The following is a 20065-nucleotide window of genomic DNA, read 5'->3' as shown; positions in this document are numbered from 1 at the left end:
ACATTCGTCAATATTTGTCAAACAATAAGTAGGGGATTTTCTTTGAGTGGTGTGTTAATTATCAAAAGGCCAACATCGAAAACTTGTGATATACATGTAGTATTAAGCGGAGTACGGCATACAGTATATGTATAAGGATACACAGGCGCGTTTACTAGAGACTTGCATCATTAGGGCATATCATTCTAGGTGGAATACGGGATAACGATAAATGTGTCCTAAAGCAGGTGAAGGAAATTCGCTACCCAGAAAACGGATGCCTGGTTGATTGTATCTTGTTTAACGTCCCTCTTGAGAATATTTTCACTCATGTGGAGACGTCACTATTGCCGATGAAGGACTGCAAAGCCTGTGCTTGGCGCTTACGGCCTTTGAGCAGGGAGTGATCTTTATCATGCCACATCTTCTGTGACATGGTATCTTTTGCGGTCTCATCTGAAGTACAGCCCCATTTATTCGCCTCGTACGACAAGCAAAGTGTACTGAGGACTTATTCTAACCCGGATTCCCACAGGGCAAAATGGCTTACGTTGTGGAATACTAACGAGCTTATAATATCGCCCGAATATCCCTGTATTCAGTAAGCCGGAATATCCCTGTATTCAGTAAGCCGGAATACGATTAACCACATCGTGAACAAGATTTAAAAATAAAAATCACATCTTAAATACGGGTATATTATTGCAATGTTGACTACCCACCGTTATAAAGAAAATTCGTTTTACATTTTTGGGCAAACCTTAACAATGAAATACAATAAACGTATGATAAAGATAACGAAGTGATCAATCTCCATCTAACCAAGAGGCCCACGGTCACCCGAGTACTAAATAAAGTATCACTACTCCTAAGAGCAATGAAATCGAGAAAAAAAATCCTGTTCTGCATATCCAAGATAAATTCTAATATATTCAGCATCAGTATTAAACACGACGGGTTCTTAAAACTTCAATGCCCTCAAAAGTGCATACACTGATGAGAGGCTTTACATAATATAATATCGACGTATGAAACTCTCTGTAGAATCAGCTAGACATGTAGTGCCAAAGACCTACTAGCCCTGAGGAAATAAGTGCGATTTTTAAAATTACCGTTATTATCATCTAATTAATTTTCATATACAGTAAAATATGTATCAATGGAAAAACATACGGTCGTCAATTTCGATCTTCTGCGGGGTTGCTTCTAAAGTAGGCAGTGAAAATGATCTCGCATGAAACAAGAAGCGCAAGGGCCACATCGCTCATCTGAGTTACTTTGGCCCATATCTTAAGACTTTCCATATAATTTGCATGTAAAACCTTATTCCGTATTGTGGCCCCAACCTACCCCTGGAGGCCATGATTTTTACAAACTTGAATCTGCACTGTCTGGAAGCTTTCATATAAATCTTCTGGCTCATTGGCAAGATTTTTAAAGATTTTCCCGATATATTTCCATGTAAAACTTTGATCCCCTACTGTGGCCCCAATCTACCCCCGGGGGCCATGATTTGAACAAACTGGAATCTGCACTATGTCAGGAAGCTTTCATATAAATTTCACCTCCTCTGGCTCATTGGTTCTTGAGAAGATGATTTTTAAAGATTTTCCCAATATATTTCTATGTAAAACTAAGATCCCCTATTGTGGCCCCAACCTACTCCAGTGGGCCATGATTTGAATAAACTTGAATCTGCACTAATTCAGGAAGCTTTCATGTAAATCTAAGCTCTTCTGGCTCATTGGCTCTTGAGAAGAAGATTTTTAAAGATTTTCCCTATATATTTGTATGTAAAACTTTGATCCCCTATTGTGGCCCCAATCTAACCCCCCCAACCCCCCCAACCCCCCCCCCCCCCCCCCATGATTTGAACAAACTTGAATCTGCACTATGTCCGGAAGCTTTCATATAAATTTCACGTCTTCTGGCTCATTGGTTCTTGAGAAGATTTTTAAAGATTTTCCCTATATATTTCTATTTAAAACTCAGATCCCCTATTGTGGCTCCAACCTACCCCGGGGGCCATGATTTGAACAAATGTGAATCTGCACTATGTCAGGAAGCTTTCATGAAAATTTCAGCTCCTCTGGTGCAGTGGTTCTTGAGAAGAAGATTTTTAAATGACCCTACCCTATTTTTACATTTTTGTGATTATCTCCCCTTTGAAGGGGGTATGACCCTTTATTTGAACAAACTTGAAAGCCATTCACCCAAGGATGCTTTTGGCCAACTTTGGTTAAAATTGGCCCAGTGGTTCTTGAGAAGAAGATGAAAATGTGAGAAGTTTACAACTCCGACGCTGACAAATTTTGATCAGAAAAGCTCACTTGAGCCTTCAGCTCATGTGAGATAAAAAGGTAAGATAACCCTGTCCAATATAAAAGTGTGATAACAAGATGATATTAATCTTAAAATTCATAAGACAGGGATTTTTTTAGGGTCTATAGATAGCCGAAATTCGGTCCCATTTCCAATGCTGAAAAGCAGGTGTTTTTCTCAGAATTATGACTAAAAATTCTCAAATGATGGATGCTTTGATGAGAATATACCATGAGGGGTCATCCAACCTCAGTACCACTCTGTTACCAAACAAATTGTGACAGTTTTTTCTCTGCCAAAGATCGGAAATTAAAGCTTGTTTAAGCCGGCCACATTGATAATAAGATATCAAATGGTTAACTTTTTGCTTGTTTTTCTTATTTATTTGTATGAAACAAATTTCCCAATTTCAATCAAATATCGTTATTTTTCCAAAACTTGCAGTCCCTGGATTCAAGGGGTAAAAAAAATCCCTGTAGTAAGAAAAAATATAAGTCGTCAGCCTAGATTTTTCGGGGGAACATGTCAAAGGTGTAAAGATGTTCGGGGGGAAAAATCACATATTAATCAGAGCAAAATGCCTTTATTTCACAGCCCATGCCTATTTTCACAATAAACATATCTAAATAATTTTATAATGTACATTTTCATATGGAACAACTCAAAAATTTTACAATTCATATCTTTTACCTCGTGTTGCTAGGATTCAAATAACAGAATTAAATTCGACAGCTTATCACCTTCCTTTGGATTTTATTCCAATGAAAAAAAAAAACCCACGTGTAATAAACAATGCAGGAATAACAGACAAACAATCCACTGCTTAGGAAATCTTTCTATTCCCATGTCCATGACGTCAGTGTCATATCACTTACTTTCTAACCTCCGCTGACAGAAGATCTTCTAACACATGATTTAAAGAAGTCATCCAAGTCTTTACCACATACTTTTTATTATATTTCACTGTACAGCATAGAGACCCTATTTCTTGAGTGACTTCCCTTGTAATATGGTCTCCACCTCCTCTTTGGAAAGTGTTTCGTATTTCTTTAGGTTCTCTGCTAAAGCAGTCAGTTCTGTTCTGTGCTTCTGTAGGACCGTCTGGGCCCTTTTGTGTGCCTCCTGTGTAGTGCAACGAAATAACAAAATATTCAGTTAAGAACATCAGAGGGTCATCTTTATAATTGATGTAACATTTCAGTCCATGCAGTTACATTTTATTTTGACCACTGAACTTAAGTTAGGTAAATGTGACCTGCAATCCTTTAATTATTTTTTTATTTCCTTGTCAATGTTGTCAATTACCTAATTTTACTGATCATGAAGACATATTTGCTACAGTTTACTTTGATCAAATGCTATAAATGTATATTCAGTTAAAATTAAATCTATACACTCATACTAGTTTTATCACTGAACTTCAACTGTCATAATTATAAACTGGCATGTTTTCCTCTATACCTCATTGTAAAGTAATAGCCTTCTACCAACACAATGACAGATTTTACATTCATGCTTAAATCAAATGTTTACTATCTGTATATCTATCATGCACCATTGCTTGAAACTTATTTCTCTATCTTGATAAATAAGCAATGAGCCATTGGAAAATTGTCAACCCTTTTCTGTCCCGTGGGGATCTGGGTTAGAATAGGTCCTCAGTATCACTTGCTTGTCATAAGAGGCGACTAAATAGGGCAATCCTTCAGATGAGACCGCAAAAACCGAGGCCCCATATCACAGTAGGTGTGGCACAATAAAGATCCCTCCCTACTAAAAGGCCGTAAGCGACGACCATACGTCTAAATTTTACAGCCCTTCATCAGCAATAATGACGTTTCCATTTGAGTGAAATATTGTCAAGAGGGACGTTAAACAATAGACAACCAACCAACCAACCCTTTGATTGTCATGCTACCTTTGATAGGAAAATTCATTCATGCTAGCTTTAATATGAATGTTTATCCATGACAGCTTTAAACTGACCTTGAGTAATCGATTGATCTCCTGGTTAATGAGGTCCTGGTACTCTGGACTGGTCAGTGCTTCTTCTGCCCTGGAGTACACACGGATCCCTGCCTTTATTTGGAGAGAAAACATGTCATGTCAATGATTCATCAAAGGGACTAAGGAACATACAAATACTGGATTTATATTTAGCTTGAATAAGAAAAATCCTCCCTAGTAATTAATTTCACAGACGTGTAACAAATGGAGTGTCATTTTTACTGATGGAGAAGTTGTTATGAAGGGTTGATTTCTAGCTAGATATCTATGTATGTGTAAACTACCTTCTCCGACATCCCACACTGTGTAACGTAGGCCTTGGCTAACTCTGTTGCTCTCTTGATGGAAGGGGCACTCACTGAAATTAATGGAAATATTTGTCAAATGGTGTTAAATCATAACTATCGATCTTTCATCCAATACATATTGAACATTATACATTTATTGCATGATAGTGAGGGAAATATAAAGATTTATTCACTCCAGAAAAATCAGATGATTTATCTGGGGTGAATAAATCTTCATATATCATATTTCTCGAACGTTCATTCAATAAATTGTTTATCATACCGGAAAAAAAGCAAGACTTTGCTGAGAAATGCTTTTGAAATTGGGGGTGAGGGTGGGGGGGGGGGGGGGGGGGGGGTGGGGGGGGATACCGATTCCACTCAATAATATGTATAACAACAGTAGCACCTCACCATCAATGTATTGAAATATACAAGCAACGGAATAAAGAGGGGTATTGATTATGCTGAATGCTGATTACTTACACGGTCGGTAATGAAACTTAGGGACTTCGTGTATAAAAAATTCCTTCTGCGCCTTGCAAAGTACGGGAAATGACTTAGATGTATTGTGATGTCACAATAATCGAACGTTACATTGATTTAAAGTTTATGGAAAGTAAATGAAGTTCCCCGAGGGCTGCTGTATACAATGTCCCGAGATACATTGAGGGAAGAGGTGTAATGTATTTATAGGCTCAGTCATGTGATTTGTTCAACCAATATCATTTCAATAATTGTTGTGTCGTTCCCTTGAGTTATATTAATATTACGTCATGACATTATCTGACATTATAAGACACTGACGAGTTGTCACATTGTCTGACATTATAAACTGACGAGTTGTCACATTGTCTGACGTTATAAGACACTGACGAGTTGTCACATTGTCTGACATTGTAAGACACTGACGAATTGTCACATTGTTTGACATTATAAGACACTGAAAAGTTGTCACATTGTCTGACATTATAAACTGACAAGTTGTCACATTGTCTGACATAAGACACTGACGAGTTGTCACATTGTCTGACATTATAAACTGACGAGTTGTCACATTGTCTGGCATTATAAACTGACGAGTTGTCACATTGTCTGACATTATAAACTGACGAGTGTCACATTGTCTGACATAAGATACTGAGGAGTTGTCACATTGTCTGACATAAATTACTAACAAGTTGTGATGTTGTCCTTGCCAAACACCAATTCTTCAGCCACTCGCCCCGCCATATAGAAGTCCAGTCGGGCCGAAATCTCTTCTTTAGTCTGGTTGTAGATCTCCTTACTGGGCAACACTTGTGTCTGAAACACAACGATTTTATCAAACCTCGAAGACATCACATCTGCTGCCATTACAAATGTAGACGGGAATTAGTTATTACTATTACACGTTTTGATTATTCCTCTCACTACTTTATGTACAGAGGATATAAGTAACATTTCTTCAGCAATTTATTTTCACTGCATAATGACTAGACAATTTCTGCTTAAATGCAATTTATATGCTTAAAAACAGGAAAAAAGTTTTTGAAAATCTCATTAAATCAGAAAGCTTCTTCATGAAATAAACAAACATTGCATAACAAAAAAAATAAATATCATTTTTATCATTTCAAATTCGCAAACTTGACTCAGTGGTGTGGATGAGCGATTAACGCACTGACCTGTCCTAGATTAGTCCCTCTCCTCAGTATCGTTGTTTTATACAGCGGTACTGTGTGTTTGGTGTAGTACGATACAATGGCATGCGCCGCCTCGCGGACAGCCATCACCTCGATCATCTTCTGGTCTGTTAATTTAGCCGTCTTCTCCGCCCCTAAAACCATTACACACTCGATCAAAATAAAGCTTAACACTCCAGGAAATAAATCACCATCCTGTACGCAAGGCCAATTCAACTTAATTAATCGATTATCGTCCAGAGGTCACAAAAAATGTCGGGAGGGTGGGAGGATTTGATTTTTAGATTTTTATTTCCTGAGAAAAAAAATAATGACAAAGGGCATCACACAAAGTGTTAATCAAGTTAACATTCAAAGAATTCTTGGTAGAAGATATAAAACCAACATTCTGTGACTTTAATCATTCACTCAAGTCACTGGGAAGCAAGTTTGTATGAAATCGTAATTTTTGCAAAAATAAAAATAAAAAATCGGATGATAATCTATCAATTAATTTTAATTGGCCTAACTTACCCATCATAATCTTATCTTTAGCAAAATCCATGTCTGTCATGGACACCTCTGTTTTTCCCGTTCGAGCCGCCTGGAAAGCTGCCTGGTTAACAATGTTACTGATGTCAGCACCTGAGGAAATTTAAGATACAGAGCAATCAAAGTCTTGGATTTTTCTTCAAAGGTTCCTATAATGGAGACTTTTATCTATCACTTATGAAGGAAGTTATCTTTCTCATTACCTGTACTAAATATATGAGAGGAATTGTCGCGTAATTTCGTGAGAGGCATCACTCGCAAAATAAAATTACTCACTTTGTAATCAATTAATTTTCTGTTGTTATTATTGTGTAATTTCGTGAGAGACATCACTCACAAAATAAAATAACTCGCTTTAAATTAATTTTCTGTTGCTAAGATACATGTAATGCGAATTTGTGTTCATGCGATTTGACGTATACAAATCATTTCTCAAGTACTTGCGTAAAAATAAGGATTCTACAGTACTTGCCTATGTCACAACAGCTCAGTGAAAGTAGATGTTCTAGTAGTAACAATTATCATTAAACTTCTAACTGTAGAAAACGCTAAAATATGTATATAGAGAACACCAATACCATGTATTCTGTAAATTACCTGACATTCCAAACGTCCCCCTGGCAAGTTTGTTCACATCAATAGCTAAGAAATATCAACAAGTATTTTAAACATGTGATTAAATTGCACTCAAACTTTTAAACATGTTGTAACGTGTATATAGTTTCTTATCAATAGAACAGAAAAGTACCCAAATAAAAATGTAACTATATCTCATTGTCACTGACCAGTCACCATTTACACTGTGGTAACCTTGACTTTGTCTACATGACCTTGAAAAATGGCCTTGACCCAACCTTTGTAATTATGCATGACTGTATATATATTTGGCATGTTTTTTCACATGATATAAACTTAAACAACAAAGTTCATACATACATACATACATGTAAATTTATATATAGGACACAATTTAAAAATTAAACTACTGTACATGTAGAACAACATTGATGCTGCAAAATACACCAATCCAAGAATTATAATAGTAATTTTTGAGAAGATTAACATCGAAATTAATCCATTCTTTGAACAGGCTCAGGCAGTGTTCCTTCTACACTTAGTTCTGATGACAGGGTTCGAAATTACCTCATGTCCGTAAGTCCGAGACTAGTAAAAAACGTGTCGGACTCGTAAACTCTCTATAGCACTAGTCCGTACGGACTAGTAAAAATCCGGAAATCAATCTTGAATTGGTTAAGATTTTAGCAAGATTTGTCCGAGTCTCTTAGATGTCTGAACTTATGATCGATTACCTGCATGGTCAAGTGTTTGCGTGACTATGACATCCTGATCTTCAAAGTACTGAGTGCGTTCGAGACCGTCGTTCTTTGAACGAGCACAAATTCCTGCTGATTCCGAACTCCGAGTACGCACCACGAGAACGGGTTCGAGGCGCAGGAACTGCAAGTAGTGTGATCTAAGAACAAGCACGTTTGTGTGCACATGTTCTCGTCATTCGTGACTCTAACACAGGAGTTCGAAACACTATAGCTCATAGCTTGGTCATTATTGAAAAAATTTCGAATTCCTGTGACTCCAAGAACTGAGCACGAAAACAACCGGAACGTCAATCTCGAACGCACTTATGGATGTTTATAAAAGAATAAACTCTAAGATTACTGTATGCTTCTGAAGATTGTGAATGCAAAATAAAGTATAGTGGTCTTTTTCTTCTGTATGTGTCAGAAACTGAATTGCTTGCAACTGTGATGCGTTTGATTTCATTAAATACTATTGAATAAACTGAAGATTATTTGATATGATATACTTGTTTGCCCAACTATCTATTTTGTATTGCTTTACATAGGAGTTATGAGATTGATCACTGTTGTTCGTTATATTCACCTTTCATACTGGACGGACTAGTGAAATGCTTTGCGGACTAGTGAACATCAATAGTGACTAGTCCGTATGGACTAGTGCTTGAGAAAGTTAATTTCGAACCCTGGATGAGACTGTGTTAAACAGCAAATTGAGGAAAGTACTTAATTCATGAACTCAAATTCTCTACTGAGACACTCAAATACAGTAAAAATTAATCACTCTTTAACCACCACACAAAAACGAAAAACATGTTTATTTTTCTCAGACAAACAAAGTGTGACTCACAGCTGTCACAGCGGACTTTGTCAAGGTAGTGTTCGAACAATTCCTCTCGGCCTTTAAGATCCGGCAGCGGCACAGAGACAACGACATCAAATCGACCTGGCCTGACTAAGGCACTGTAATGGACAGAGAGCATTGATGTTAATATCTCAGAGGCATAGATGGATCCAGGTAGGATGGGGTGAGGTTGGGGGTTGGGTTGGTCATGGAGGGTGAGGGGGGGGGGGTGGAACCAGTAAACAAGAGGCCCATGGGCCACATCGCTCACCTGAGTCACCTTGGTCCATATCAAAAGATTTTCCATATCTATTTGCATGTAAAACCGTAGTCCCTATTATGGCCCCAAACCTACCCCTGGAGGCCATGGATTTTGCAAACTTGAATCTACACTATGTCAGAAAGCTTTCATGTAAATATGAACTTCTTTGGCCCAATGGTTCTTGAGAAGAAGATTTTTAAAGATTTTCCCTATATATTTGTATGTAAAACTTTGATCCCCTATTGTGGCCCCATCCTACCCCAGGGGGGCATGATTTCAACAAACCTGAATCTGCACTATATCAGAAAGCTTTCATATAAATCTCAGCTTTTCTGGCTCAGTGCTTCTGGGAAGAAGATTTTAAAAGATTTTTCCTATAAATTTGTATGTAAAACTTTGATGCCCCCCTTGAGGCCCCATCCAATCCCCGGGGTCCATGATTTTAACAAACTGGAATCTGCACTATATCAAACAAAAAACAAAAAAACAAAAAAAATACAACTTTGTCCCCCAATTGTGGCGCCATCCGACCCCCGGGGGACATGATTTTAACAATTTAGAATCTGTATTATATAAGGAAGCTTTCATATAAATCTCAGCTTTTCTGGCTCAGTGGTTCTTGAGAAGAAGATTTTTAAAGATTTTCCCTATATATTTGTATGTAAAACTTTGATCCTCTATTGTGGCCCCATCCGACCCCCGGGGGCCATGATTTTAACAATTTAGAATCTGAATTATATAAGGAAGCTTTCATATAAATCTCAGCTTTTCTGGATCAGTGGTTCTTGAGAAGAAGATTTTTAAAGATTTTTCCTATATATTTGTATGTAAAACTTTGATCCCCTATTGTGGCCCCATCCGACCCCCAGGGGCCATGATTTTAACAATTTAGAATCTGCATTATATAAGGAAGCTTTCATATAAATCTCAGCTTTTCTGGCTCAGTGGTTCTTGAGAAGATTTTAAAAGATTTTTCCTATAAATTTGTATGTAAAACTTTGATGCCCCCCGTGAGGCCCCATCCAATCCCGGGGTCCATGATTTTAACAAACTTGAATCTGCACTATATCAAAAAAAAAACAAACAAAAACAAACAAAAAAACAAAACAAACAAACAACTTTGACCCCCTATTGTGGCCCCATCCGACCCCCGGGGGCCATGATTTTAACAATTTAGAATCTCCATTATATAAGGAAGCTTTCATATAAATCTCAGCTTTTCTGGATCAGTGGTTCTTGAGAAGAAGATTTTTAAAGATTTTCCCTATATATTTGTATGTAAAACTTTGACCCCTATTGTGGCCCCATCCGACCTACGGGGGCCATGATTTTAACAATTCAGAATCTGCATTATATAAGGAAGCTTTCATATAAATCTCAGCTTTTCTGGCTCAGTGGTTCTTGAGAAGAAGATTTTTAAAGATTTTCCCTATATATTTGTATGTAAAATTTTGATCCCCTATTGTGGCCCCATCCGACCCCCGGAGGCCATGATTTTAACAATTTAGAATCTGCACTACTTAATAAAGCTTATCTATAAATTTCATCTTTTCTGGCTCAGTGGTTCTTGAGAAGAAGATTTTTTAATGACCCTACCCTATTTTTACCTTTTCTTGATTATCTCCCCTTGTAAGGTAGCCTGGCCCTTTATTTTAACAATTTAGAATTCCCTTTACCTAAGGTTGTTTTGTGCCAACTTTGGTTGAAATTGGCCCAGTGGTTGTTGAGAAGAAGTTGAAAATGTGAAAAGTTTACAGACGGACGGACAGACGGACGGACGGACGCCGGAATACGGGTGATCAGAAAAGCTCACTTGAGCTTTCAGCTCAGGTGAGCTAAAAAAGGTGAGGAATCTGGGCAGAGCACTGATTTGGAGCTATGCATGAGAAGGCTCTGAAGAATTTAAATTCATAAGTGTATAATAGATTTCTCTCTGTGTCTCCTTTTTTAAAAAAAGTTTTTGGAGGCAAGTTCGAATGACACTTCACCTTTCAGAATCCACAGCTGATTATTGCTGACATTTACACAAGCAGATGCACTAAGTCAGACTGCCATCTGGTGAAAGCTTTCATTACCTTACTCCAACATAGAAGTGTAACTAGGATAGAACCAAGAGTTAAAGTTTAGAATACAGGGCATTGTTACTGTGGTGTAACTGAGCATTATTGGACACAGTCTTGTGGGGATCCGGGTTAGAATAGGTCCTCAGTACCCCCTTACTTGTCATAAGATGCAACTTAAATGGGGTGGTCCTTCAGATGAGACCGCGAAATTCAAGGACCCATGTAGCAGTAGCATGATAAAGATCCCTCCCGACTGAAAGGTTTAAATTTTGCAGCCCTTCACCAGCAATGGTGATGTCTCCATGAGCGAAACATTCTCAAGAGGGACGTTAAACAAGATGCAATCTTTTGGGAATAATGCAGATTGAAGATTTGATTTGCAATGACACCATCACCTAAATTTTGAAGCTGAGTTTGACATTTCATCTCGAAGTACCAGGGTCTGAGAGTCACATCTAAATGTCAGAATTCATTGGTAATCTCTTCAAATAGAAAGAAATTCTAGGACTGAGATATATTTACTGATGTTTACTTACTCGTCCAGGAAGTCTGATCTGTTAGTGGCGGCTATCACAATCACTCCTGTTTCATTATCAAACCTTCAAATAGAAGACAGAGACATTAAAGGGACTGACTCACGATTTTACCCAAAATTTTCTTTTTCACTTTTAATGATCAAAATCTACTGTTTAATGTGTTTGAAAGATTTCACATGAAAATTAAGGTGATACATCATCACAGAATCTCATTTTAGAGAGTTTATTATTTGTTTTGTAAACAAAGATTGCGGTATGCTATTGTTTACGAAATTTTCAAAAGAAATGGATATCGATCTAAGTATTATTATATCTTTCACATTTCAAGCATTTTTGGGGTGAAATATGTCATCTAAAAGTTAAAATTTGTTACTATGCAAAATTAAGATGCATTATATTGCAAAATCAATATTTCACTTGTTTGTTTGTTTACATAAAAAGACTGGAGTCTTTGTTTACATAACACATATTTATGGCTAAAATATTACTTTTATTCTTGCATTCAGAAGGTCAAAAGTTTGGCTGTCAACATTAAATGAGCTATATTTCTAATGTTTAACATCAAAAATGAAAAATATTTTTATCAAAAATCGTGAACCAGTCCCTTTAAAATCTTACTGATGTTAATATCTCACATGTTGAAGTATCCCATGTATAATGAAAGGATAATGAACAATTTTGAAGGATTTAGATCAACATAAATGTTTATTGTTAAATAATGATGAAAGTGAAGCAGATGAAATTCACATGAGTGGTAAATGATTAGAAGCTGGCCTTTTTGCACTTAAGACTTTTTGGAACAGTTATCTACCCTTTGTAAAATTAAGAAAAATATAATTTTCTAAAAATATGTGTGGTCAATGATTAATTTTATTTCATATTTTCTTAAAAAGAAAGTGTATGTAACTTTCTACCAAGAGATTAGTATGAAAATATGATTTGTTTTTAAAATATTGTAATAAAACATGCTTTTCCCATATACTTCAATGTTAAATTCTAGGTGAAATAAATCAAGCAGGAAACAAAATTTAGAAAATTCCTATGGTGGATTATTTGTATTTTATGAACCCTTCAAAGTGATACGATGATTACAAATATTCCACCATCCATTTATTAGATATGATATATGGTCATTATACATTGAATACCTTACTATCTCACTGATGTCAATATCTTATTGATGCTAATATCTCACTCATGTCAATATCTCACTGAAGTCAATATCTCCCTGATGTCAATATCTCATTGATGTCAATATCTCACTGATATCAATATCTCACTGATGTCAATATCTCACTGATATCAATATCTCACTGATGTCAATATTTCACTGATATCAATATCTCACTGATGTCAATATCTCATTGATATCAATATCTCACTAAAGTCAATATCTTATTGAAGCTTTTAACATCTCACTGATAGTAACATATCATTAGTGTTAATATCTCATTGGTGTTAATACCACTGTTTTCAGCATCTAATTGATTTCATTGTCTCGTTGATGTCAGTCTCATCAACATTTTCAACACCTCACTGATAGTAATATATTATTGGTGTTGATATCTCATTGATATCAACCTCATTTTCATTGATGGCTGTCATGATCAGACACTTACCCGTCTAATTCATTAAGAAGCTGATGGAGTGTCTGGTAGGCAAAGCTGTTATTGTCTGTTCTCTTAACACCCACACTGTCAATCTCGTCAATAAATATAATACAGGGGGCGTGGTCCTTAGCAGCTTCTGTAAAAGTGTAACAGATGTCAATTATTGTCTGATCTCTAGATCCCCACGGCACCCTACCTCATCAATAAATATAATATAGAGATAATTATTGTCTGATCTCTAGATCCCCACAGTCTATCCCATCAATAAATATAATACAATATATAAAATCCAAACACTGCCTGTCTCATATCAAACAGGGATATGGTGCCTGGCAGCTTCAGTGTCTGATCTCTTGATCCCCACACTATCATGATCCCATCAATACATACATGTATGATGCTGATGGAGAGAGAGAGAGACAGGCAAATTTTGATGTTCCTTCACTTTCTAGGAGAAAATCGTTCAATATGAGTTTCTTCCACAGTTGGACTTAATTTCCTCAACAATTGTTAAATTGGTGATGTCTCAACAGTTGTCTTACCAAAGAGATCTCGGATGCGTTTGGCTCCAACCCCCACATACATCTCATCAAAACTGGAGCCTGAGGCATAGAAGAACATCACGCCCGCCTCGCCTGTTAAAAAATACACCACTTAATCATAAAAGGTTAGAAATTGACAAAGAGATCCAATGAGAAATTTGTAGTAAAGTAAGTGGGTGGATATAAAGAAGCAATTAGGTTGATTTCTGCTAAAACAAAGTTTGGAGGTTTGAGAAAAAAAAATAGCATGTGTATAGGGTTTAATTTTGTTACTGAGGGATTACCATCTTCATGAATGATTTGAAGTTTTGGGTACTTGTTCCATGTATAGTGAAGAGATTATCAACATGAAATTCTATCTTATCAACTCTCAGATAACAATATAGATATGATAGATTATTTTGTGTATAAGTATTTCATAGCAACACATGTTTCCTACTATCCTTAGCTTAAGTCATCTGTGTAATATTCTGCAGGAACAGTTTAATATGTATAATCATAAAAATAAGAATAGGAAAATGAACCAATTTCATCATTTTTTCTCCAGGAAAACATAGAAATCACAATAAAGATTTCACTAGACAAGAATTTAAGACAATCTCTTAGTCATGAAATTTCAGTCTTACAATTTTTGTTAGAAAGTATGTAAACTGCAAGTGAAACTTAATTAAAGTTGAAACTAATGAACAGTGATCAATCTCATAACTCCTATAAGGAATACAAAATAGAGAGTTGGGCAAACACGGACCCCTGGATATACCAGAGGTGGAATCAGGTATGTAGGAGGAGTAAGCATCCCCTGTTGACTGGTCACACTTGCCATGAGCCCTACGTCTTGATAAGGTAAACAAAATAATGCGTATTTACTCATTAGAAAACCACATATCAAATTACAGTTCCTTAATTTAAAACAACATTTTGCTGGACAGACGAGCTTACCTAATAGTAATCTCCTAGCCGTGAATGTCCACTTAAAACATATCTTTTAATACTTGCAGTTAATCTGTAATTAGGTATTTATGTAGACAGTTATTTTTAAAAAACTCAGTTTTAATATTATTTTATGCCTTTTTCCATGTATTTATTGTTCTTTGTTAGCCGAGTTGTGTAGCAAATCTCGGCTTTTAATCTGGCGAAGGATGGGTGTCCACTTGGGCAGGCAGCGTCCACAATTAGCTTGTCCAGTCTCTTTCATACTTTTTGGTGCATCTTTGTGAGACTTACATAACATGGTCACATCCAAAAGAGGAAAGTTCCTATTTATTTTGAAGTCAAAAGGCCAAGGTCTCTTTGTCACTGAATGCCATAGATTTGAGCTTGTCCGGTCTCTAACTTTCATACTGCTTGATGCGTCTTTGTCAGACTTGCATATTTTGATCACATCCAAAAGAGGAAGGTTCCCGTTTATTTTGACATCAAAAGGTCAAGGTCTCTTTTTCACTATATACTGTAGATTTGAGCTTGCCTCTAACTTTTGTACATGTACTTGCTGGTGCATGTTTATCAGACTTCAAATCCTGATGGCATTCAAGATTCATGTTGCTTTTGAAATCCAAAGGCCAAAGGTCAAGGTCATTATCACACTAAATACCTATTGCGGCCATACAAAGCTTCATACTTATAAACTATATTAAATACGTGTATGTTTATACTTCGTGAATGCAAGCATGCATAATTTTATCGATTATCATCACTCATGCCTTGACCATATTTACACAAAGGTTCAGAACTTGAAAAAGGTGTCATCAAAACCTACTGGTCTGACCATAAAGTTATATGGATGAAAATATAATGTAAATAGATTATAACATTAACTTGTGTTTCATTTTATGCATAAACACATCCACAATTCAATATACAAATCCTTTGTAAACTATGCAATCATATATATTGTCCACAGAGGTTTGTTATAACTCATGATTTTACTTCAAAGTAAGTATTTTCCCTTCTCCTTAAATGTTCTGTGTAACTTATTATTCATTTTTACTAAAACAGTGTTCACCTTCACCTTCACAAATTAGGGTCATTCTAATGAACACATTCCAAACTGCAACTCGGTCATATGCATTTTTGATGCATTTTAGCGATTTTCTTAGTTTGTTTTTATTGTTTTGCATGTAAAGCGATTTAGGGAAATTGTCTTAATTAGATAGCGTAATGATAAAAAATAAATAAAAATAGAAGGGGGCTATCAGTACACTGCACTCATGCAAATTTATACATACTCTAAATGTTTTAAGACCCATGGGTGAAGTGAAAAATATTTTCAATATTATAGTACATCTAAATTCACCTAATAGTATTCAACAATATCTCGGATTCTTTAAAGAATAAATTAATGGCTGGAAAGACATGACACTGTACAATGAAGATTGCATGTAATCTGCAGTTAATTGAGGATTTAAACCACAAAATTTAATCACTCATCATAAAAAAAGTTGATTTCATTATTTTAGAATACTTACCAGCGACAGCTTTGGCGAGGAAGGTCTTTCCACAGCCAGGCGGCCCCACCATTAGTACACCTGAGAAAACAGAGTATATAAAGTATTCCAATGTCAGATTGATTGATTATATAATACTGTTGAGCATCCCAACTGAAAAGTTTTCACTCATATGGAGAAGTCACTATTCCTGGTGAAGGGCAGCAAAATTTAGGCCTATGCTCGACACTTATGGTCTTTAAGCAGAGAGGGATCTTTATCGTGCCACACCTGCTGTGACAATGAACCTCACTTTTTGTGGTCTCATCTGAAGGACCACCTCATTCAGTTGCCCCTTACAACAAGCAAGGGGTAATGAGGACGTATTCTAACCCAGATCCTCATGGGACTCAATGACAGATGTCTTACACTCCTTACACTGTCAAAGTAATCAACACTGCAATTTCGTGACATAAATGACATCACTGCAGCATTATTGTGCCTGGTTACCATGGATACTAATTTATTACATGGACAGCTCAGATTTTGTAGAAAACATCAGCTTAATATTATTGGTTATTCTGCTAAATGACAGTACTTAAAAGAGAAATAGTATAGTGTATGTATGTTCCATTTGATTATTTGTCGAAATGCGCATCTGGTGCATCAAAATTGGTACCGTATAAGTTTTACATGAGTACTAATTAGACAATTATATACATATATCATATATTATCTTTATACCTTTCATTATTGTAATATTGTAGGATTAAACATTCTTTTTGAAGAATTTATCGATGTGTAAACTCCGAACATTTTACTCACAAACTGAATAAAAGTGCGAAGCACTTTTATGTTAAGTTTGTGAGTAAAATGGCCAGAGTTTACACATCGATAAATTCTTCAAAAAGAATGTTTGATTCTTATAATTCCAATTCATTCACTTCATTAACAATTGCAAAAAATTTGAATAGTTTCCCTGCACTATGTTATTTGTTTTCAGGCGTGTATGAATACATCACGTTTTCGGATTTATTGATGTATAAACTCTTGTTCAGCTTTACTTTTGTCCAATCAAAACACTTGTAATAAATAACATTGGAATTATATAAAAACAATCCCCTATGTGTAATTGATATTGCCTGTACAGACGTACTGCGGAATCATCATTGTTCAGGGGGGATTGATGTTTGTGGATTTCAAGGGTCACTCTTACCCACGAATTTACGTGAAATCTGCATCCCGTAAAACAGATTTTATTGTTTTTCACTCGGTCTTGATCTCTTGAATTGGTGGTAGATAATACACACCATCACTCATGCTTATTATTATTTCTGCTTGGACCTTACCTGGCCAACGTTGAATGTCGGGCTAGCTCAGCTGTATTATAAGTGACACAGATTTTAGGAGAGGGACTTGTAAGTTGTCAGAACTTGTTCCCAATCTTTTTGATTTCATCAATAAAATATGTCCAAAACAATAAGTGACACGGTGCATGGGTTTCCTTGTGGAGTGAATAGTTAATTGTTTGATTGGTCAGTTTAACCCTAATCCTGTGCTTTGTTTTTTTATTTGACTATCATGGCCAACTTTAAAATTAGTTTGGACTTGAAAATGTGAGGGTAATTTTGAGAATATAATTTAGAGATATGCCAAGGAATCATAGTTATTTTTTAGAATGTGTACTTTGCGTAAAGTGAATGAAAATTGTGACGATTGTGCAGTGAATTGTACTATGTGAAACGTCGTTATGGATGAAAAATTTGTCTCGTAAATGTTCATATATCTTAACATGAGAAAAAATAAATATACTAGTGGAAAAAAGAAACTGTGTATTATTTAATATATGAAAAAATAATAAAAAATATCAATGAACAAATCTTATTTTTTGTAATACTGTTAACAAATGTATTCGTTACAACATTTCATAATCCATTAATGTTAACGTCGAATAACGTCAATTTCAGCACACTCGAAAGACACTGGTATTCGAACTTGAATTAACAAAGTTAATAATGCATGTGACCACCATTTGCATTCATACATGCTTGACAATGGCGCCTCATTGATGCCACTAAAGTGCAGTGATTGGGATAAGCAAATTGCTAAATGTGACAATAGTGCGTTACCAGCTAGTATCAATGTGACATTTATAAAATGAATGTGCCATATTGAAATTTTTATGAGACATTTTAAAATGACAAGTCCGAAAGTCCAGTAAATTATAATCTAAACACTACTAACAGACTGTAATGCCATAGATAACTTTAGTTTTATTATTTGTGTTAAATTTACATTTTGCTAAATTTAGGATTCTCATCATGATTGTCTGTTTTGACGTTTTCACGTCATCGTCTCCTTCTGCTCCTACAGTGTCTACTGCCAGTACTGGCTGATCATTCAGGTGAAAATTAAAGTCAGTTTGCCCTTTGTCAGGCTTAAGAATTTTTTTCCCGTGGCATCTCCAGTCCGTGCAATTAAACGGTATTAACCAATCAGATAACTTTTTATTGTTTGATTAGACACTGAGGAAATATAAGTCATACTTGCGTTTAAAAGAACGTAAAGTTGTATTATTACTAAAGCATTAACAGCGATAAAGATTTTTCAAGCACTTAATCGATGTAGATTAAGTGGGGGATCAGCTAAAAAGTTGAAAAGTTCCTGTATCTACGAAGTCAGTGGGGAAAAGCTCAAACTAGATATATCGACGATGTGCGCCACAACGGTGCAGTGTTTCAATATTCTATGTGCCATTTTTTTATTTAATGCGACTATGGTGCAGGGCGCATGCTTTAATATCCCAATCACTGAAAGTGTTCGGAAATGCTTGAGGGATGTTGTTCCAGATGTTGGTTAAAGCCTGGACTACACCAGCCAATGATTTAGTAAACGGCGTAGACGTCGTTCCATTTCATCCCAGACTTGCTCGATCTGCGATAAATCAGGGGAAAAGCTGGCCAAGGCAAGACATCGAAATTCTGTTGAACAAAAAAGTCCCTGACTACATGTGCAACATGTGGCCTTGCTTTGTCTTGCTGCAGAGTGATGTGATTTTGCTGTCTTTGTATGAAGGGTATCACATGGCGCTGAATAATTTCGTCTCGATAGCGTACGCTGGTGAGATTTCCATTGACAATTAGCAGAGGGGTCCTTCCACGTGCTGTTATTCCTACCCACACCATAACGCTACCTCCACAGAATTGTCAATGTTGCACTACAAAAGTGTCCTGGTACAACTCCCCAACGCGACGATACACTCTACAACGGCCGTCACTGCTATCCAAATGAAATCTGGATTCATCAGTGAACAGAATATTGGCCCAGTCCTGTATTCTGAATCGCAGATGTCGTCTGCACCACGCTAGTCTAGCGATACGATGACGTTGAAGCAGTATTGGGTACACCGCTGGACGTCTTGGTCTGATGTTGTGCTCGCGCAGACGATTACGCACAGTTCTTGGACTGATTGGTCAAAGTCCAGGAATGCTACGAGCAGTCAAACTTGCTGTCTGGAAACGATTTCTCAGGTGCACAAGTCTAATAAGGTTGTCTTGTCGACACGACATCACAAGAGGATGTCCAGAACGTGGTCGATCCCGAGTGTTACAAGATTATTGAAAACGTCTTCATAATGACTGGATGGTGTTCCGATGAA

At 36.3% G+C, this 20065-nt stretch overlaps 1 protein-coding gene across 1 annotated transcript in view; it reads right to left on the bottom strand.

The window, feature by feature from the left end:
- Positions 1 to 2868: 2868 nt before the first annotated feature.
- The window catches only part of LOC125662452 (ATP-dependent zinc metalloprotease YME1L1-like), a 30369-nt gene continuing 13172 nt past the window's right edge, over positions 2869 to 20065 (bottom strand). Inside the window, exons 8-19 of the mRNA XM_048894678.2 lie at positions 16450 to 16509; positions 13985 to 14077; positions 13452 to 13578; positions 11833 to 11895; positions 8978 to 9090; positions 7409 to 7453; positions 6794 to 6904; positions 6263 to 6414; positions 5774 to 5900; positions 4593 to 4666; positions 4288 to 4380; positions 2869 to 3423 (exon numbers count right to left, since the gene is read on the bottom strand). Of these exons, the coding sequence (XP_048750635.2) occupies positions 3283 to 3423; positions 4288 to 4380; positions 4593 to 4666; positions 5774 to 5900; positions 6263 to 6414; positions 6794 to 6904; positions 7409 to 7453; positions 8978 to 9090; positions 11833 to 11895; positions 13452 to 13578; positions 13985 to 14077; positions 16450 to 16509 (1199 nt within the window). The 3' untranslated portion in view covers positions 2869 to 3282. The remainder of the gene's footprint in view (positions 3424 to 4287; positions 4381 to 4592; positions 4667 to 5773; positions 5901 to 6262; positions 6415 to 6793; positions 6905 to 7408; positions 7454 to 8977; positions 9091 to 11832; positions 11896 to 13451; positions 13579 to 13984; positions 14078 to 16449; positions 16510 to 20065) is intronic.

The sequence above is a fragment of the Ostrea edulis genome, chromosome 8 (assembly GCF_947568905.1).
Source record: "Ostrea edulis chromosome 8, xbOstEdul1.1, whole genome shotgun sequence".
In the NCBI taxonomy this organism is placed as follows: domain Eukaryota; kingdom Metazoa; phylum Mollusca; class Bivalvia; order Ostreida; family Ostreidae; genus Ostrea; species Ostrea edulis.
This window is presented reverse-complemented; position numbering and strand designations above follow the sequence as displayed.